At 55.4% G+C, this 21,554-nt stretch overlaps 1 protein-coding gene across 2 annotated transcripts; it reads right to left on the bottom strand.

Moving 5' to 3' along the window:
* Positions 1 to 329: 329 nt before the first annotated feature.
* On the bottom strand, positions 330 to 18,566 carry MAP1S (microtubule associated protein 1S). Of its 2 annotated transcripts, XR_006716721.1 has the most exons (8): positions 18,405 to 18,560; positions 16,991 to 17,092; positions 15,436 to 15,518; positions 14,284 to 14,424; positions 11,259 to 13,617; positions 2,117 to 2,352; positions 1,052 to 1,284; positions 330 to 677 (listed from the first exon to the last, which is right to left on the bottom strand). XR_006716721.1 is itself a non-coding variant. In XM_045496577.1 (7 exons), the coding sequence occupies exons 1-7, from the start codon at positions 18,532 to 18,534 to the stop codon at positions 1,129 to 1,131; spliced, it is 3,207 nt and encodes a 1,068-aa protein (XP_045352533.1). In that variant the 5' UTR covers positions 18,535 to 18,566; the 3' UTR covers positions 1,044 to 1,128. The 2 variants fall into 2 exon arrangements, 1 of the variants encoding a protein (XP_045352533.1); XM_045496577.1 differs by lacking the exon at positions 330 to 677 and having other exon boundaries at positions 1,044 to 1,284; positions 18,405 to 18,566.
* Positions 18,567 to 21,554: the final 2,988 nt, after the last annotated feature.

The raw sequence follows: 21,554 nt of genomic DNA, 5'->3' as shown, positions 1-21,554 counted from the left end.
GGGACCGAGACGGCCGGAGGAAGGAGTCTGTACCAGGACACCTACACGGCCACGCACAGGGACTCAGGCCGCCGTGTCCGGGGGAGCGAGCCGTGTGCCGACCGGCTCAGAACATCTCCCGGGACCGTCACAAGGTGCCACACACAACAGTTCATTCTTGCAGTTCTGGAGGCCCAGCTCTGAAATCAAGGTGTGCACAGGGTCGGTTCCTTCAGAAAGTTCTAGGGGACAATCACTCCTCACCAGCTTCTGGGGCTGCAGCATTCCTCGGCTGTGGCCCCATCACCCCATCACCCCAGTCTCTGCCTCCATCTCCGCGTGCTCTTCCCCTCTGTGTCACCTCCTCTGTCTCTTATAAGGACGCGCGTCATTGGATTTAGGGCCCATCCAGAGAATCTCAAGAGCCTTCACTTAACTGCATCTGAAAATCCCCTTCTCCAGATACAGTCACACTCACAGATACCAGGTGTCAGGGCTCAGACGTACGCTTTTCGGGTCGCCGTTCAAGCCAGGACGCAGGGCACCTCGTCTAACGTTCTAGCTAGGTTATCTCCATGCGTGCAGACAGCAGGCAAGGGGTTCTTCGGGAATGGATGTTTTGTAATCTCTGGGTTTCAGGTTCTCCTCTAAGACCTCCCTGTGGCATGTGACTCTCCTGCCACGAGCATGAGGTATCTCTAGGAACGCAGAGTGACCTGTTCTATCACTTTGGAGCACAGAGCCTGGGGTTCCAGTCTCACCCTGTCCCTGGCCGGTTTGTGTGGCAGAGTGGAGTCCGGCTGTCCTCAGGGGTTCCAGCTTCCCCTCCAGTAAAAATCGGCCTCTCACGCTTGCCGGGTCGGGCCGGAGGGCCGCGGTCAGCAGCGGGCACCGGCTGCCGGCGGTCACTACCGGAAAGGCACCCCCCCTCCCCGGGCCTGGCTTTTCCGGCCTGCGACATGGAGGCCGGAGCACGCCTGACCTGGGGGCCGACACGGCGGCGGTGACCGTCCCGGAGGCTGCCAAGTCTCCCGCCAGCGGAAGGAACTGAGGCCACAGCCGGGTGGAGTACCTGGTTTATTTGTGACGCAGGTGAATCTCAGGGTCGGGGCGGATGCCGGGCCGCGGGGGCGGGTGTCAGACGCCGAGCTAGAACTCGACCTTGCAGGCGGGGAAGGCCTCGTCCTGCATGGACACGGTGCTGTTGCTGCCCAGCACGGTGATGCCCAGCGCCTGGTGCCGGGCATGTGTCTCCTCGTACCACTCATGCATGGCCGCGGAATCGAAGGTGGGGATCAGGGTCACCTGTGGGTGGGACAGACGGGCTGACGGTGAGGGGGAGCACCTGTGACCTCTGGGCCCAGGCCCTGCTCCACCCTCGGCATCTGAGACCCTTCTTCTCTGACCACAATTGCTCTGCTTCCCTTAGCTCTCACCTGGATGTCTGTACCCACCCATCCCTGAGGTCCTTTCCTGTCCCCACGGCACCCAAAGGACCCGGGCCCCTCTCCGGCTCCTCCCTTGCACACACCGAGTTTGCCCTACCTCCGCCCGGTGCCCGGAACCCTCCGTCCTGGCTCCCGACAAGCTGTGCGGTGGCAGGGGGCGTGGGGGGGGGGAACAGGGGCTGCGCATGCTCCCTGAGAGGCTGGGCGTCGGCACCTCACACGCCGGATGGGTGGCCAGGCACCTTCAAGCCAGACTTGCGTCACCCTTCAAGGATGTGCTTCAAGGCCTCCTTGGGGAACAACCCCAGCCCACAGGATCAATTCTCAACTTTCGCAGCTACGTGGACACCTCGCCTACTCCTCCTGGCCAATTCTCGTGACTGGGATGGTTAAGAGCCCAGGAGTCAGGGAAGCGGATCAAACCGGGCCCGTCCTGCACCCTCATCCAGGCTGCTCCAGACGGAGGGGACAACGGGAACAGAGTCCTGAGAGCTGGTGGGACCCGTGAACCTGCCTTCATTTCCGTGGCCTTGGGGACACAGCTCGGGCTCTCTGAGCCCTACTCCCTCTTCTGTGGGCGGGTGAAGGTCACACAGACCTCCCAGGACTAAGTTCAACAGGAACACGCCAGGAGGTGTGCGGCCAGACCTCGTGCCAAAACTGTCTGGGGCCCCGGGGTGGTCACACACCTGGAGGTCACGGTCCCATTGCTGCTTGCCGGCCAGCAGTGCGTCCAGGACAGCCCTCATGCCCTCTTCCTTGCGCTGGTCCTGGCCGCTGATGACGTAACAGAGCGCACGCACCCTTCGGAAGAATTCCTCGTCCACCAGCCGGGCGCTGCTCCCGCTGGGCAGGTAGGCCAGGTCGAGGTAGACGGGGGAGCCGGGAGGGGCTGCTGACCCACCTGGTCGGCTGCCAGCTGACCCTGCGGGCAAGAAGGACAGGGTCAGACCTGAGCTCCTGGGACCCAGGGCCTGGGAAGGGGCTCCCACCTCTGTCTACATCTCTCTGAGTGGCTCCCTCCTCAAGGATCTCACTGTCTTAAAGCTCTCCTTGGCATGGGAAGTTACTCAACGAACTCTGCAAAGACCCCTGGCCATATCCTCAGTGCTTGGACCCTCCCTGGCTGGTCCCTGGACACAGACATACCCAGGGCCAGAGGTAAGGAGGGTAGGAGGAGGCAATCACAGGGAGGGCTTCCAGAAAGACGGGGTTTTAGAGCTTAAGCTCCCAAGGCAGCCAGTATCTAGAACAATCTGCTGCTTCTGCGGCATCCATCTGCTCAATTACTCAAAGGGCATTTATCAAGTCCTCCCGGGCATTAGGCACTGGGGACGTGCCAGTGACCCAGGCAGACAAAAATCCCTGCCCCCAAGGGCAATGGGGAGACAGAGCGGGTGTGGGAAGGACAGAATTGCAAGAGGGAGACTGGACGTGGCATTGCTTTCAGAGCCTCATCCGTGGCCCTGAACCTAGAGCTTACGCAAAGGGGAATGAGGCCACCGGTCCCAGGCGAGTATCTCATAATCATAATCAATTGAGGACAAATCGGGATCTGAGGCACGGGAAACCGGCCAGATGCTTGACATCTTTGGACAGTAAACACTGCCTGGCTCAGGGCGTGGGCCCAGAGGGCTGCCGCGGCATCTGTGGGGTGAGTGAATCCCCTAGCTTTGGGCAGGCGGCATCCCTCACTCATAGCTGGGAACAGTGACGGTGAGGATCTTAAGTCTCAAGAAGAGAAAGCCGCCACGGCCGTGACGAGCCCAAGGGAGAAAGGAGCAGCAGAGGCGGAACAGCCAGACAAGGGGAACATGGGCAGAGGCCACAGGACAGGAGGACGGGGTGGGGCAGGGACCGGCCAACTACAGCAGCGCCTGCTTTCGTAAACGCAGTTTTACCGGAACGCCCTTTGGGTTCCATACGAAGCTGCTGTTCTGCCGCGGCACGGAGTCGAGTTGTTGGGACAGAGACCACCTGGCCTGCAAAGCTGGCAACGTTTACCCTCTGGCACTTTTAAGACACAGTCTGCTGACACTAGCAGAGGGTCAGTCTGTCCGAGGCAGTGGGAGAAGGAGACCCTCAAGGGGCCAAACGCCCAGGCACACAGGGGCTCAGATGACTCCCAGCCTCCAGGTGCCAGCCTCGGCCACAGGCCTGGGTAGCCACTCTGGGCTGGGGACCCCTGAGCTGCTAAAGCTCACAGGGGCCCATCAGGTGTCTCTCCCGGAAAGTGCCCAACGAGGATAAGAGGGGGCGGCTCAGGGGGGGCACCGAGGCTGGGAACTAATGACAAACCACGGGGCGAGAGAAGCCTGGGACATCGGTCAGCTTCCGAAGAGCAGGGCCACCAAGGCACCTGCAACCGGTGAGCAAGCACTCGGGGACACCAGCTGAAGTCATCACCGCTGCTTTCCCACCACCCCTGGTACTTCCAGGCCCGCAGTGCCCTCCACCGTGGTCACCGAGCACCGGAACGTGGCAGGGACGAGCTGACACGAGCTGGGGCTCGGTGCAAAGCACACACCAGGCACCTAAGACTCAGCGTGGCCACGAGAAGGGGAATTAGCTAGTCATCTTTCATAGCGACGGCATGTTGGAATATTCTGCGATCATAGCACGCGTACAGAGTATGAACTCGGCAGGAGGACCCAGGGGATGACGATGCAGCTGGGAAGCACCGGGAATCCGTCTCCCCTTCCAGACAAGAGTCGTGCTGGCAGCCTCTCCCTGACTTCCAGGAGATCGAGAGAACGGGAACATTTTTTTCTCCTTTTCTCCCATCTACCCCTCCCCACTTCATTTTTCACTTTTTCCCCTTTTAAGGAGCCAGACACGTAAGGACTAAGCCGTTCAAAAGCCACCACATGGGGGGCGCCTGGATGGCGCAGTCGGTTAAGCGTCCGACTTCAGCCAGGTCACGATCTCGCGGTCCGTGAGTTTGAGCCCCGCGTCAGGCTCTGGGCTGAGGGCTCAGAGCCTGGAGCCTGTTTCCGATTCTGTGTCTCCCTCTCTCTCTGCCCCTCCCCCGTTCATGCTCTGTCTCTCTCTGTCCCAAAAATAAATAAACGTTGAAAAAAAAAAAAAAAAAAAATCAAAAGCCACCGCATGGAATCGTTATCCTCTACACCTGAAACTCATATAGCTGTTAACTATACTGGAATTAAAATTAAAAACTTGGGGCGCCTGGGTGGCGCAGTCGGTTAAGCGTCCGACTTCAGCCAGGTCACGATCTCGCAGTCCGGGAGTTCGAGCCCCGCGTCAGGCTCTGGGCTGATGGCTCGGAGCCTGGAGCCTGTTTCCGAATCTGTATCTCCCTCTCTCTCTGCCCCTCCCCCGTTCATGCTCTGTCTCTCTCTGTCCCAAAAATAAATAAACGTTGAAAAAAAAAAATTTTTTTTTAAAAATAAAAAAAATAAAAAAAAATAAAAATTAAAAACTTAATAATAAAAAAAAAAAGCCACTGTATATATGGGAGATTTGGGAAAATCACCACACATACCCAGAAAGGTGCAGGCTCATGAAAACAGAAACAGCACATGATAATTAAACAAAGAAAGGGCGCCTGGGTGGCTCAGTCGGTTAAGCGTCCGACTTCGGCTCAGGTCATGATCTCGCGGCTTGTGGGTTCGAGCCCCGCGTCGGGCTCTGGGCTGACAGCTCGGAGCCTGGAACCTGCTTCAGATTCAGTGTCTTCCTCTCGCTCTCTGCCCCTCCCCCGCTCACACTCTGTCTCTCTCAAAAATAAACAAACATTAAAAAAAAAAAAACATTTTAAACCAAGAAGCCACACAAACCTTCCCCCTGGGGAAGGGGGAGATTTGGATCTCTGGAGTTAACACATTATTAAACTCAAATGTCCAGTTTTCAACAACAGCAAAAATCACAAGGCGAACAAAGAAACAGGAAAAGTATAGCCCAAGGTAAAAAAAAAAAAAAAAAAAAAAGAAAAGAAAAAATCAACAGAAACCACTCCTGAGAAAGGCCAGATGGTGGGCTTACTGAACAAAGACTTTAAACCAACTTAAAAATGCTCACAGAAAGGAAGACATGCAAGAAAACGTTGTGTGAATAAAAACAGAAACATCACTAAGGGCAGAGAAAATTTAACAATAAACCAAAAGAAGATCCTGCAGCTAAAAAGTACAATAACCGAAATGAAAAACTCACCAGAGGAATTCAATTCATGATGTGAACAGTGATTACTGATAGGACAACAGCAATTATCAAGTTGGAGGAACAGGGAAAAATAAGGACCGAAGAAAGTGAACGGCAGCGTGAGGGATTTGTGAGACACCATCGAGAGGGCCGACATACACATGTGGAGTCCCGGGAGGAAAGGGGCAGAATGATTATTTGAAGAAATAATGGCCCCACACTTCCCATGTTTGATGAATGGCGTTAGTAAACGTCCAAGAAGCTCAACAAATTCCAAGTAGGATGACACACATTGAGACACACGAATAGTCCAACTGCTGAAAGAGAATCGCTTTGAGAGAGAGCAGAGATAAAAGGCAAGTTTCTATGTATAAATGTTTATATTAAAAAAGAAGATCCCCATGCAACAACCTAACTATTAACCTAAGGAACCAGAAAAGAACAAAAGTAAATCTGAAGCTAACAGAGGAGAGGAAATGATAAAGATTAGAGCAGAGATTTTAAAAATTGAGAATAGAGGGGTGCCTGGGTGGCTCGGTCAGTTGAGCGTCCGACTTTGGCTTAGGTCATGATCTCGCAGTTCTTGAGTTCGAGCCCCGCATCGGGCTCTGTGCTGACAGCCCAGAGCCTGGAGTCTGCTTTGGATTCTGTGTCTCCCTCACTCTCTGTCCCTTCCCTGCTCATGCTCTGTCTCTCTCTGTCTCTCAAAAATGAATAAACGTTAAAAAAAATTTTTTTTTTTAATTGAGAATGAAAAACACAAAAGATAACCAACAAAACCACGAGTTGGTCCTTCAAAGACATTAACAAAACTGGGGGTGCCTGGGTGGCTCAGTCAGTTGAGCGTCTGACTTCGGCTCAGGTCACGATCTCGCAGTCGGTGAGTTCGAGCCCCGCGTCGGGCTCTGTGCTGACAGCTCAGAGCCTGAAGCCTGTTTCAGATTCTGTGTGTGTGTCTCTCTCTCTGACCCTCTCCCATTCATGTTCTGTCTCTCTCTCTGTCTCAAAAATAAATAAACGTTAAAAAAAAAAATTAAAAAGATTAACAAAACTGACAGCCTTTTCGCTAGACTAAGAAAAAAGCGAGAAGACTCAACTTGATAAGCTCAGAAATAAGAGGGGGACACTACTACCTACTCTACAGACATAAAAAGCATGATGAGAGTACTCTGAACAGCTGTACAAACAAGAAACTGCATAGCCAAGAAGAAACATACAAATGCCCAGAAACACAAAACCTACCAAAGACTGAATCACAAAGAAACAGAAAAGCTAAACAGATCTATCAATAGTAAGGAGATTGAATCAGTAATCAAAATCCTCCTGAGCCTGTTTCTACCAAACATTTAAAGAAGAACTAACATCGATCCCTCTCTGACTTTTCCAAAAATACTGAAGAGCAGGGAACACGTCCTAACTCATTCTAGGAGGCCAGTGTTGCCCTGATACCAAGGTCAAAGACACTATGAAGAAAAGAAAACTACAGACCAATATCCCTTATGAACCTTGATGCAAAAATCTTCAGCAGATATTAGCGAGCCAAATTCAGCAGCATATTAAGAGGATCAGACACTGGTCAAGTGGGAATCCCTGGGATGCAGGGATGGTTCCACATATGAAAAATCAACATAGCCACACGTTTGGTGTAGAGATTACTTAAAAATGAAATTAAAAACCATTTTTTTAATGTTTATTTATTTTTGAGAGACAGAGACAGAATGCAAGCAGGAGAGGGGCAGAGAGAGAGAGGGAGACACAGAATCTGAAACAGGCTCCAGGCTCCCAGCTGTCAGCACAGAGCCTGGTGCAGGGCTTGAACTCCCGGACCATGAGATCATGACCTCATGGTCGGACACCTAACCGACTGAGCCACCCAGACACTCCACTCCAAAAAATGAAATCTTAAAAAAAAAAAAAAAAAAAAGTATGTACGTGTACGTACACACACACACATATGGGCTGCCTAGCTGGCTTGGTAGGTAGAGTATGCGACTCTTGATCTCAGGGTCGTGAGTTTGAGCCCCACACGTTGGGTGTAGAGGTTACTTAAAAATAAAGTCTTAAAAGGAAAAGATAAATCAATATAATAGGCCACATTAACAGAATGAATAACACAACGCAATCATTTCAACTATTGCAGAAAGGCATTTGACAAAATTCAACACTCTTTCGTGATAAAAACCCTCAACAAACTATGAATAGCATGAAACTGCCTCAACATAACATGAGCCATGTATGAAAAACTCACAGCTCACATCATACCCAATGGTGAAAGACTATCAGCTTTTTTTCTAAGAGCAGGAACAAGGCAAGAATGTTGGCTTTTGCCACTTAGAGTCAACACCGTACTAGGAGTGCTAGCCAGAGCAATCAGGCAAGAAAAAGAAAAGATATCTATGTTAGAAAAGAAAAAATTAGGGGCGCCTGGGTGGCTCAGTCAGTTAAGCGTCCGACTGCGGCTCAGGTCATGATCTCGTGGTCCGTGAGTTCAAGCCCCGCATCGGGCTCTGTGCTGACAGCTCAGAGCCTGGAGCCTGTTTCGGATTCTGTGTCTCCTTCTCTCTCTGATCCTCCCCCATTCATGCTCTGTCTCTCTCTGTCTCAAAAATAAATAAACGTTAAAAAAAATTTAAAAAAAAAGAAAAGAAAAAATTAAAGTTATCTCTGATCACAGATGACACGCTCTTACGTGTAGAAAACTCTAAGATGATGCGCGCGCACACACACACACAAAATCTGTTAGATAGATGTATTCGGCAAAGTAGCTGGACACAAAACCAACACACACAAACCAATTATGCTTCTATATACTAATGGTGAACGATTTGAAAAGGAAACTAAGAAAACAACTGTCTTTACGATAGTATTAACATAGAATAAAGTACTTAGGGATTAATTTAGCCAAGAAAACAAAATACACGAAAACTAAAAAACACCGCTGAAAGAAATGAAAACATAAAAATTCACAGAAAGGACATCCCATATTTGTGGATTAGGAGACTTAATATCCGCCGAGCCGATGACACTACCTGAGGCAAACTACAGATTCGGTGCTGTCACGATCAAAGTGCCAGCGATGGCTTTTTGCAGAAATAGAAAAACCATCCTAAAATTCATATGGAATCTCAACAGATTCCAGGAGGCAAGACAATGTTGAAGAACAAAGTTGGAGGACTCACACTTCCTGATCTGTAAACTTATGGTAAAGGGACAGTAATCAAGACAGTGTGGTGTTGACATAAAGACAGACACATGATAGGGGCGCCTGGGTGGCTTAGTCGGTTAAGCGTCTGACTTCAGCTCAGGTCATGATCTCGCGGTCCGTGAGTTTGAGCCCCGCGTCAGGCTCTGGGCTGACACCTCAGAGCCTGGAGCCTGTTTCGGATTCTGTGTCTCCCTCTCTCTCTGGCCCTTCCTCTCTCTCTCTCTCTAAAAAGTAAATAAACATTAAAAAAAAAAAAAAAAAAAAAAAAAAAGACAGACACATGATAGGCCAATGGAACAGAAAGCCCAGAAATAAACCCTCACGTATGTGATGAGATGATTTCTGACAACGATGCCGAGACCATCAGAGGAGAAAGGACCGTCTTTTCCACCAATGGTGCTGGGAAAATCGGAGGTCTACGTACAAAACAATGAAATTGAACCCTTATTCAGCACCACAGACAAAAATTAACTCAATTTATCCTGGAACAAAATGTGAGCGCTGAAACCATAAAACTCTTAGAACAAAGCAAAAGCTTCACCCGACTGGATTTAGCAATGATTTTTTGGATGTGACAACAAAAGCACAGGCAGAAAAAAAAGCCAAACTGGATTTTACGACGATTACAAACTTCTGTGCAAAGAACACGATCAACAGAATAAAAAGGCAATCCCACAGAATGGGAAAAAAAATATTTGCAGATCATATACCTGACAAAGGGTTAATATCCACAATATATACAGAACTCTCATAACCCAACAACAAAAAGACTGCCCGATTCAAAAAGGGGCAAAAGACCTGAACAGACATTTCTCCAAAAAAAGGTATATAAATGGCCGACAGCACACGAAAAGATGCTCAACGTCATTAATTCGGGAAATGTAAATCGAAACCACCACGAGGGGTCACCTCACACTCATCAGGTGGCTAACTCAAAAAATAACAAGTGCTGGCGAGGATGTGGAGAAACTGGAACCTTTTTTGCACGGCTGGTGGCAATGTAAAATGGTGCAGCCATTGTCGAAAACAGCACAGTGGTTGCTTAAAAACTCAAAAACGGAATTACCGTGATCCAGCAATCCCACTTCTGCGAATATGCCCCAAAGAGTTGAAAGTAAGGTCTCCACGAGATATTTGTCCAGTCACGTTCATACCAGCATTATTCAACAGTAGCCAAAAGGCAGAAGTAACCCAAGACTCCATCAGTGGGTGAACGGATAAACAAAATTTGGTCCATCCGTGCAACACGGTATTATTCAGCCTTAAAAAGGAAGGAAATTCTTAAAAACGAAAAAAAGGTGAAGAGAATTATGACACAGGCTACAACGTGAATGGACCATGGAGACACGATACTAAGTGAAATAAACCAGTCACAAAAGATAAATATAGTATGATTTCACTTGCAGGAGGTCCCGAGAGGAGTCAGATTCATAGAAACAGAAAGCAGAACCAGAGGGTGCCAGGGATTGGGAGAGGAGGAGTGGGAATTAGTTTTTAACGGGGACAGAGTTTCAGTTTTGCAAGAGAAAAAGGAGCCCTGGAGACCAATTGGTGGGGCTGGTTGCACAGCAATGCGAACGTACTTAACGCTACGCGTTAAGCAATGGCTAAGGTGCTAAATGTCCTGCTAAGAGATCTCATCACAACTAAGGAAAACCGGGAAGAAAAGTTACCGCAGCGTACCTAAAACTGCTATCCTTAGATAGGTCTGCTTACGGGGTGGCCCTGGCTGGAGTCTGGGGAGCCTGGATTTCAGAAAGGTTCCCACCCCTAAGTGACAAGAGTGGCTCACCGCACCTGTTTGCTCCGCAGCAACGTGGCTCAGGCTGAACGCCTGCTTCACCCTTGCTGAGGAGTCTGGGATGTTGGCACATGTCAGGCAGAGGGTGCCAACGCGACCAGCAACACCCTGGGCGCTCAGTCTCTAACGAGCATCCCTGGTGGACACCACCTCGTATGGGTCACCAGGGCACGCTGCTCGGGCATTAAGCACACGGTGGGACCCCACTGGGAGATGACTCTACAAGCCTGTGCCTGCCCTCCCCCCCCCAGGAGCTCCCCTCCCCGTGCCCCTTCTCTTTGCCGATTCTGTTCTGTATCCTTTTGCTCCAACACAGCTGAGCCAGGAGTAGGACTGCATCCCGAGTCCTGACTGCAACACTGAGCCTGGTGGTGGGGGGCTTGGGAATCTCTACGCAAACAGGTTACATATACCATTAAAATTAATTTCACCCGTTTCTACTCGCTGTGGCACTAGCGACCTCATGATGACAGATGTGCTCACGTTACGCTTCCGTGGGTGGCACTGCTTGAATGCCTCGGAATTACAAGCGAGCCAGAGCTTCCATTTTGTAGGAGAAACTGACGCCCAGAGAGGGTGGCAGGCGTGGCTGAGGCCACACAGCAAACAGGGAACAATGACTTGGGCCGGTAACCCTGCTGTAGCACTCCAGCCCCTGGGTACTTACCGGATGGGCCCCGAGTGGTCGTCTTGGGGACCGAGGACTTTCTGGACAGGGGTGCCCGACCTCCCTTGTCACTGGGCTCGCTCCGGGTGCTGAGGGGCCGACCGGCCCGGTCTCCACCGGCCAGTCCCTTGGTTTTGGCAGTGGTCGCGGGAGTGGCTTTGGAGGCGGCAGTGCTGGGGTGAGGGCGAACCCCGGACTTCCGGGTGCGGCCGTGGCCCTCCGTCAGCCGGGCCTGCTCAGGGGGCAGCACCTCGGGGTCCACCATGCAGATGCTGGGCGGGGTGGGCAGCGGCGGGGGGAACTTGAGGGGCTCGGGCAGCGGGTCACGGCGAGGGACCCCTGCGCCCTCCATGTCTTCATCCGAGTCCGCGATGCCGGGGGCGGCAGGCAGGGGGTCCGAGTCAGACAGGGTGGGCAGGGACTCGCTGACGGAGGTGGGTGGGGTCTCCTCAGCTCCCGGGGCCCCCGCCCGCTCCTGGGACCGGGCACTGCTATCAGAGCTGCCCGGGGACGCGGGCACGGGCGCCACGGGCACAGCCTTCCGGTGCTCAAACTCACAGGGTGACACCAGGCACAGGTCCACGTCGTGCGGGGAGGCCGATCGCCGTACCCGGGGGCCGCGGAGGGGGAGGCTCAGCCCAGCCTCGCCCGCGCGGCAGGCAGGCGGCGGCGGCAGCACCTGCTCGAAGGAGACGGACAGGGACTCGTCCACCTCCGTGGAGTGCGGGGATCCCACCTCGGCAGGCAGTGACGGTGTGGTCACCGTGGGCGAGGCATCCGGCCCAGCCTCCCCGCCCCGCAGCGGGCTCAGCGACAGCCGCCCGCTGCCCTCCGCCGGGCCCTGGTGGGCTCCAGTAGGCGAGGGTGTACGCGGCCGGGGGGTGCTGGCACCCAAAAGCAGCTCCAGCGTCTTCTCCTCCAAGGTGCCGCCGTCCTCCCCGGCCGGGCTCAGCCCCAGCTCCAGGCTGCTCTCCTGGCTGGGGGTGGCCACCAGCTGCGGGGCGGGGGAGCCGCAGGCCTCTGGCGGCGGCGGGCTGGCCTCTCCACAGCGGAAGCTGGGGGGGCTGTGGGGCCCGTTCTCCGCCGGCGGGACGCCCGGGCGGGCGATATTGGGTGCCCTGCGGGGCCTGGGGGCGGCCTGGGCACCCGCCTTCTTCACGCTGACCGAAGCGGAGGCTGCCCGGCGCACCTCCTGGGGCTGGGTCCGAGGGACGCTTGGCTTGGGGTCCTTCTTCACCTCCCGGGGGAGCCTGGCTTCTTTCTCAGCCCTGCGGGGGGCCTCGACTCGAGGCGGGTCCTTCCGGGCCCCCACAGGGCGCTCCGGGGCAGGCCTGGCCGGTGCCGTTGTCCGGCCTTCTCTTCTTAAGCTGTCCCGGGAGCCCACGCTTTCCTTGCTCTCAGCTCGCCGAGGCCCCACTAGGTCCTGGGGGGTCACCACAGGCTCTCGCAAGAACCCCAGGTGCTGCAGGCGGACCAGGCCATCCAGGAGGCGGGCGGGAGGCGTGCAGCCGGGGAACAGCACGCGCACCACCTTCTCGGTGGGGCCCGCGGGGTGCCACACCAGCAGGGCACACACGGAGGCCGACGAGCGGTCAGCACCAGCCGCGGGCGGGTGCAGCACATACATGTCCAGCCGGCCCACGCCCATCTTCTGAAAGAGCACGGTGGGCTCGGCCGGGAGCGGCCCGCGGTTCAGAGTCAGGGGCGCGATGCCTAGCCGGGCCAAGAGGCTCAGGGCCAGCTCCGCCTCGTCCTCGCCGCTCACCAGACGCGAGATGGCCACGCGGGCGTTGAGGAACACGACCCCCAGGTTGGGCGAGATGAGCCTGCGGAGCCTGTCGTCCCCGGAGCCCCCGCCGGCCGCCGCCTCATCTCGCTCGGCCAGCTTGCGCCGCAGAAGACTGTTGAGGCCCGGGAGGCTGTCGGCGCCGGCGTGGGTCACCAGCACGGCGTCCACCCGGTCCAGGTGCCGCACCAGCTTCCAAAAGCTCGACTTGGGGTTGGAGCCACCGTTGACCAGCACGGTGAAGCCATTGACGGCGAAGAAGGCGGCGTCGCCGAGGCCGCCGGGGAAGATGTAGCAGCAAGGCCGGGCGAGCCTGAGGAAGCCCACGGACGCTGGCGGCTCGAGCAGCTCAAAGGGAGACGGGGCCTCCAGCGACTCAGCCACGTACTCCAGGAACTGGCGCAGGCCCTCGGAAGCCGGCAGCTGCACGGGTGGGTTCCACTGCACCCGGAGCGCGCCCTGGAGGCCCAGCACCTCAGGTGCCAGCTGGGCCCAGTCACCGAAGGTTGGGCAGGTGATGGTGAGCTTCGGCAGGTCTGCAGGTGGGGGTGTGGACGCCAGAAGATCCCGGATCTACAGAGGGGCGGGGGTGACGGTTAAGAATTCCCCTGGGGCCGGGCAACACCCAGCGCCTCGGGAAAAGTGGGCAAGGGCCCCTCCATCTTGATTCCTGGGGCTGGGAGAGTCCTTTGGCCGACCCTCGTCACCATTACGACAAAACCCAGCCATCCCCCCCACCCCGGTCGCAGAGACACATGCTCCTGACTCACCACCTGCTTCCCTCCCCTCCCCTCCCCTCCCCCTCTCCCTGCCCCAAGGCCTTTGCACTTGCTGTTCTCTACAGCACAGCTCCCTCCAGGGACACCTTCCATGCTCCCCACCTCTGCTTTTTAGCTCACCGTCGTCACCTCACTCTCTACAACGGAAAAAGGTGGTTTATCGGCTGGCTTTGTTCATTTGCCACACCCGGACGAAGGACTTTAGAAAGGACCCTACCCAGCTGGGACCTGGAAGCTGGGGTGCCACTCGAGGTCTCTGGGATGTCTGCTGATCTACAGGCCTAGCCTCAAACCACACACCGTCGTGGGTGAGGGAACTGGGGCCCGACAATGGGAGGGACATGTGTCACTGCTGCTGCTCCACAGAGGAAGGGATGGGGTGCAGAGAGGGACAGGTCACTAGGGCCACACAGCCCGAACTCAGAGCCAGGGGAAGCAAGACGAGGAGGAGATGGCTTACCTCTTTGTCCCCTAGGACCTGGAGGAAGTGGCGGGGCGAGAAGCCCCCCGTCTGGAGCAGCAGCTCCCCTGTCCCTTCCAGGCAGGGCCCAGCCAATACCAGCAGCTTATGAGGGGCAGGGTCCAGCAGAAGGTTCCGGAGCTGAGGAAGGGGGAGACTGTTAAAGGCCCCACTCTGTGCCGTGACAAGGCCTACACCCTGCTTTGAGAGGGCTCCCAGCCCCAAACCTACATACAACCACCCGAATCCCTGTCCCCACCCCAGTACTCAACTAGAAGCTGGAAGGGTACCCTCCGGGCCTCCTGCTGAGCCCAACACCCTTCGCCCAACAAATTCCTGCTGCTCTTCCTACAAAGCCAGGCTCCGGGGCCTCCTCTTCCTAGAAGCCCCCCATACCCTTTCTGGATTCCCTGGAGCCCACTCTCTCTCTGGCCCAGCCTCAAGGCCAAGGAGAAGAGTGTATCTCTGTCTGGCTCTATCTCCTTCAGAGCTCCTTGAGGGAACAAAACGGAGGATTTTTGATCAGAGGAATCTACCTATACCGGGGTCTCTAGAGGGGCGTCCTGGGCTTCCTCTTGTTCATTTTTCCTATGGGTAACTAGGAGAAGGGCATAAGATGTCCATGAATTAGAAGGATTAGGAAGTCAATTCGGGGGCTCCAGGGTGGCTCAGTCTGTTAAGCGTCCGACTCTTCGTTTTAGCTGACGGCACAGAGCCTGCTTGGGATTCTCTCTCTCCCCCTCTCTGCCCCTTCTGTGCTCTCACGCACTTTCTCTCTCAAAATAAATAAATAAACTAAAAAACAAACAAAGAAAACAACAACAACAAAAAAAGTCAATTCAGACAACTCCTGGGGGGCCCAGCTAGCGAGAGAGGCACAAGATGCAAACGTCAGCCGAGTCCCGCCTTCCTGCCTCCAGACCTTCCTCGCAAACTCCAGTCTTTCCTGACTTCACCTGTTCCTCCCACCGTCACCTCCGAGGGGGTGACAAGCTGAAGCTGAGGCCATCCAGGGAGACTTCCTGAAGGAGGGGGTGAGGCTGCCGAGTGTCAAGAGAATTTCAAACAGCACAAAGTCAGGGACGCAGGAAGTCAGGACTTGGGATGGTGCCGGTCCCGACAGCCTGCCCCCTGCGGATGACTGTTCCCTACCTCGTCGCACAGGGACTTGTCTGATGGATTCAGGAGGACCAGTGTCTCCAGGGTGTCTCCGCGGTGGTGCAGGCTCCGCTGGCCTGTGGGGGTATGGGGCTCCGTGAGTCTGGGGCTGGGCCTTGCGCACAGGGTCAGGCGGTCCCGGTGTCGAGCCCTGCCTCCCTGTGTGACCCCAGGCGGCCACAAGCCCCTCCAGGACTCTGCTTCCGGGAAACCCCAGCCAGGGGGTCATCTGAGAATCAACAGGCACGTGGCAGAGCTGCGGGTCAGGATGAGGCCAGAACAGGAAACCAGCACTGGCAGGCCTCACGTTGGAAACAGTGACAACAAGGCCATCCCTGCTTACAGGCCCCAATTCACAGCAGTCAGCCCTATGGGGGACGTCACTGTCACCCCATACAGGTAAGGAGCCTGAGCCCAGGGAGGGCCACCGAGGTACACCAGGAGGAGGGCAAAACACGGGCAAGGGCTCTGAGGCAGGACGGGGCTCCGAGTGAGGATCAGGAAGTGGCGGGAGAAGCTAGAGCGAGGGGAGCATGGGGGAGCATGGGGCCAGGGAGGCCTCCTGGGCCAGGAAGAGGGGAGTGGGGATGATTCCGGGATCTGAACCCTCGTCTGTCCCTCAGAGCCCAGAGGTTTCGGAAATGGAGCACCAGGCCTAAGGCTAGAGAGGCAAGGACCTTTCGGCACTGGTCAACCTTTATCAGTTTATCACACGCTTATCATCATGCACGGATATTGCCCCATTCCGGTGGGGAAACCAAGGCACAGAGAGAGGAAATGGCCGCCAAGGTCACACAGAACCGATGGGATTTCCAGCCCCTTCCCGCCCCCAAATCCTGCGAGGGGTCAGGAAGCCACCAGGAACCGCTGGGACAATGAGGCGAAGGACACTTCCTTCCCCTCCTGCAGCGGCCTAGAGGTGACTCAACGGGCTGGCTGAGGCAAGAGGGGCTGCCGGTGATACCCGGAACCCGCCCACTAGCTGCTCTGTTCTGTGGGTCATCCTGGGCCGTGTGGGGCTGGCCCAGGCGTCCCAACCCCTCCCTCAATCTTGCTCCTCTCCCAGCTCCCCATCCACTGAGCACCTACTGTATAGGGGTCACAGCCACAAACCATACACAGTCCCTGCCACACGGGGCCCACACTCTACCCTCCAGGCCCACTCAGCAGCCCCTCGCTTTCCAAATATCTTCTCACCTTGCCTGGGCCCTTCCCTCCACTTGACACATCAGCCCCCAGATGCCTCTCATCCAAAAAGCCCACTTCCTGGAGGTCTCCCTGTCCCCCACCCCTCAGCTGCCTCATCTGCAAAACGGGGACAAAAATACGAGTTCCTGCCAAGTGTAGAGTTGATGACCAAGGGAGTTAGCAGTGCTGGTCGGGGCCCAGCCCTGCTCCAACTTGACAGATCTCGGCTGTATTGTTACTGTGGTTGTTTACAGCCATATCCGAACCCTCCCCCATGCCTGGCACACAGCTGGCACTCAGAGAACACTTGCCCAATGAAGGGGAGCGGCTGGGACATGGGGGGGGGGGTCTCCAGTCTCACCTTTCACGATGCTGGAGAAGGTGGCAGAGTGCCGGGACACGAAAATCTTGAGCTGCTCATCAAGGCTGCAAATGCCAGGGTCAATGTCCCAGGACCGGATGCCTGTTGGGGGCAAGGGGGGTGGTGGCCGGAGAAGTGAGGCAGGAAGTCAACTAGGCTCTCCAGCTCCTGCAATGTTTCAGTTAACTAGCATCTGGCAGGTGGGAGCCATCCCAGCCCCTTCCCCTCAACCTGCCCCTGTATGCAACAGCCTGCAGACTCGAAACCACCTAAGGTGCTCTGCATCCGCACCAAGGGACCCAAAGCGTTAATTTGGCATTTCACAGAGAAGATTCACAACATCAACAAAAGAGCCCCCACCTCCTGAACAGTCACCTGGTCCCCTCCGTCATCTCCCCACCCCCACCACTGTCACACAGCCCCTTCAGCCCTGCCAGGAATGTTCCCACCTCCTGGCCTTTGCACCAGCTCTTCCCGCTCTCAGGAGGTCCTTCCCTCTGTCTCCCGACCCACCCTTTAGGCCCTCAGCGCTTTGCATCCTTCTGAGCACTCCTGACAGCCTGCGAGCTTAAAACTTGTCCTCACCCGTTTTGGATCCTGCACCCTATCAGACTATTAGCACCGTGAGGGCAGAGCTGAACCTGTGGTTTCCACACTATCCCTGCGCACGGGGCGGGGTGGAGGTGGGAGAAGACATGGGCACAGACGACGACATTCCCAAGTACGCAGAGATGTGCGCTGCCTTTCCATTTTGCAGGCGCCAGACCGAAGGCCCTGCCCATCTGAATGGGGGGGGGGGGATGAATGCCCTCCAAACACGGTGTGGGGTGCACGACGCCTGTGCCAAGTGGCTGCAGGTGAACCTCGCAGGTGCACCTACATGATTCATCTCCCCAGATGCCAAATCCCTTGGGCAGGCTGCGCCCGCCCACACCCCAATTAGCACGCTCCTTGTGGAGCAACGGAAAGTGGGCCCCGGGGCTCCAGGCCCAGTCTCTCCATCCCAGCTCCTCCCTCCGGGACATCCAAGCTGCTATGACTCGGGGCTTCGAGGCGACGCCACCCTCCCCTCAGCGGGCCCACTGGGCGGGAAGCCGAGCCGTCGCCCGTGTTGCCCAATCGCGCGGGTCCCAAAGCCCGGGCCCCGTCCCGTCCCCGGGCTACACCCGAGGCGGGGCGGGGCGAGGCAGCCCAATCCAGGCCCGGGTACCGCTTCCTCCGTGCGCGCCCAAGGCTTCTGCCCGCGCCGTAAGCCTAACCGTGAGGAAGACCGAGCCTCTGGGCCCCCAGGATCCCGCCGCCGCCCATCGCCTCCCCGCCCCCAGCCCGGCCGCCGCCCCCCCCCCCCCACCCTCGGGCCGAGACGCGCGGCAGCGCCCGCCTCTCGCACCCCGTGGCCCCAGGCCAACCCGACCTCGTTCGAGCTCCTCCAGCACATAAGCAAGCAGCCCCGAGCACCCGCACTCGCCGCCCACCACGAGCAGCAGCGAGCTCGGTGCCTGGGTCGCCCCGGGGCCCGCCGCCGCCGCCGCCGCCGCCGCCATCTTCGCGCCGCACTGACGCTCCGAGCGCCCACCCCACTGGCCCCGCCCCTTAAAGGGGCCGTACCGGAAGACCTGAAGACCCCGCCCGGAAGCCCCCTCGCCCCTCGTGTGCCACCGCTGGCCCCTTCAGGTCTTGGGAGCTGGGGACGTGGGCACCGAAGTGGTTGACAGGCTCTTGGGCCTCCGCTTTGACCACCCTTCCCAAATGATCATTCATTCATCCATCCATCCATCCATTCGTTCATTCGAGAAGCTTTGACTGCATGCCTACCACGTGTTCTCAGGGAACTCATCACGTGAGAGTGGGCCCAGTGAGAACCAGGCCCCATGCCCCTAGGTCCCTGGGTCAGGGCTTGAACAGAGAAAAGAGAGGTATCTTACAGCTAGGGCTTTAAGGAATGTGTAGGAGTTTGCGAGGTATGAGTGGGTGGGGCAAGAGCATTTGAGGCAAGTTAGAGCACGTGCAACGCTTTAGAGGTAGGAAAGTACATTTGTGGTTGGGACACATTCCAGAGCACTCTGGGCCCTGGCGCAGGGTAACACGCTCGCACCTATGTGTCAGGCATTTTACTCCATTAGCTCAACGAATAAACCTATGAGGTAGGTGATGTTATCATGGTCGTTTCAGAGAAGAAGCAGGCTTGCAGAGATGAAGTCATGAGCCCCTTAAGTAGAGAGCAGAGAGCTGAATCCAGGGGAGTCTGATTTTAAATCCAGTCTGCAGCAGGTGACGACTGCCTGCCTCACGTCGGTAGTAACCCTTCCTCCCCAAACAATCGCACACAGCCCTTTTAACTACGGTGGTCACGGCTTTAAAAAAAATCATGTCGCACCAAACTTTCTGACAGTTGCCTGTGCCCAGGGAGGGCTGGGCCGTCTCTCTTGGCACTGAGGCTTCCATCTCTGGAGGTATACAAAACAAATCAAGACAGAGGTGAAAAGGCCTGGGAAGCAGGATTGGCCTTCTGCTGCCCTTCATTATCTGGGGTCGTTCAGCCCAACTTCCTCCCCGGTCAGTGTGTAACAGTCACTGGCCACGTGCTGTCTAATGTTCTAGTACTCCACTTCCTCTCTCTCTTTTGGCCCTAGCATACTTCCTCTACCCTAGTCCCTCCTTCTTAGCTGCCTCCCCTGTGTCCTGGCTGCCTGTGATTTCTTGTATTATTGCTTTGAGCAATAATAGGAATGGGAGTGTCTCTGTCAGGCTCCGTCTCCCCTACTAGGCTGGGAGCTCGTTGGAGGCCAGGCCAGGCAGAGGCCTCTCTGGACCCCAGCCTTTTGTAGGACAAGGCTGAACATCCTGGAAATGCATAATAAAGCCTTGTGGAATGGGGATGAAAAGCCCATCTCTCCACCATTCATTTATTCCTTCACGTGTATTGATTAAGTTAGGACTTGAACCCAGGACCTTCTGACTGAAGTCTATGCTCTTCCTTCTGCCCAAGGCTGTGAGTTATGGTTGTTGCTAATTAGTTCTAGTTTGTCTTAAAGGGCCCTGAAGTGTGAGAATGTGTCTTCACCAGGGTGTCTGATTTGGGAGGAAAGGTCCTCTCCAAGGACTCTGGGGGCTGGTGTTCTGAGTGTTCTGGAGTCCTGAGGATTTCCTGTCTCATGATGTCATCCAGACTGGGGACCCTCGTATGGGGAATGTGGGAAGCAACTCCCCAGAGATGAAGCATCTGGGGATCATTTCTGAAATCCCAGGCACAAGACTAAGGTCACTGCCCTCCTGCCTTTGTCCCCACCCAGCTCCAGGCCTGTTTCTAGGTCATCAGTCCCTAGAGGGATCAGATAATAGCATTTGTGGGGAAAATGGAACCCTTAGCCCTCAGGACTGATGGACATTCTTGTCTTCTCACCCTGGCAATTCTTTTCTCTTTTTAACATTTTTTTTTTTTTCTTGAGGCTTAACATACACATGGTCAAGTTCACAAGTGTTAAACGTGGAGGTTGACAAGGGCAATGACACTCCAGTCAGGATCTAGGACATTCCCAGTTCCTGGCAGTTCTTGGGGCTCTCCAGTTGATTCTCCCCTCCCCTGCCCCGACCTCTGTCATGATAGGTGAGTTTTACCTGGTTTCGAACTTCACATTAAAGGGGATCGCAGAGGGTATCTGTTCTTGGATCTGGCTTCCCTTGTTCCCCATGTTACGGTGAGAAGCTGGCGTGGCTCCTTTTCATGGCTCTGTAGTATTCTTGGGTACCATTTTTTAACGTTGTGGCAAAACACAAAAAACATATAACCTATCATTTTAAGGATTTTAAAGTCTGTCATTCAATGACAGTACATTTAGTTCCCAGTGTGGTATAACCTTCACTTAATACTAGCTCCATAAAACTTTCATTGCCTCACTAATTGTTCATTTCACCTGTTGGTGGACATTTGGGTTGTTTCCAGTTTGGGGCTATCACGGATAAACCTGTGTTGAGCCTTTTTTGTACCTGTCTTACGGTGACTACACCTTATTCTCTCCCAGTAAATGCCTAGGGGAAGGATGGCTTGGAGATGGGGTAAGAGACGGCCAGACTGCTTGCCCAAGTGGTCCGTGAGGGAGGCCAGGCCACTTCCATCGTCAGCAACCCTTAGGTTTCAGGCATTTTCTTGAGAGAAGGAGAGAGAGCTCGAGGGCGCAGGGGCAGAGGGAAAGGGAGAGAGAGAACCTCAAGCAGTCTCCGTGCCTAGCACAGAGCCTGACGCGGGGCCCAATCTCACAATCATGAGATCATGACCTGAGCTGAAATCAAGAGTCAGACGCTTAACCGACTGAGCCACCCAGGCACTCCAGGTTTCAGCCTTTGTAATATTTGCCTGTCTTCCCTCCTTCCTCTACCCCTCTCACCAACCCTGTACTTCAGCATCCATTAAGTGTGCCTGTCGAGGACGCTAGTTCTGGGCGCTGGGGAGGGGAACAAAACTGCTGGTCGTGGGTGCACAGGGCTGGGACTGGAGGAAGCCTAAGGTCCCCGAGGCTGTGTGCTTTATGTATTGTTAATTTCATCCTTGCAGCAACGTGGGGCA

This window comes from Leopardus geoffroyi, chromosome A2, assembly GCF_018350155.1.
Source record: "Leopardus geoffroyi isolate Oge1 chromosome A2, O.geoffroyi_Oge1_pat1.0, whole genome shotgun sequence".
Lineage (NCBI taxonomy): Eukaryota > Metazoa > Chordata > Mammalia > Carnivora > Felidae > Leopardus > Leopardus geoffroyi.
Note: the sequence above shows the minus strand (reverse complement) of the source record. Positions and strands in the feature narration are given on the sequence as shown.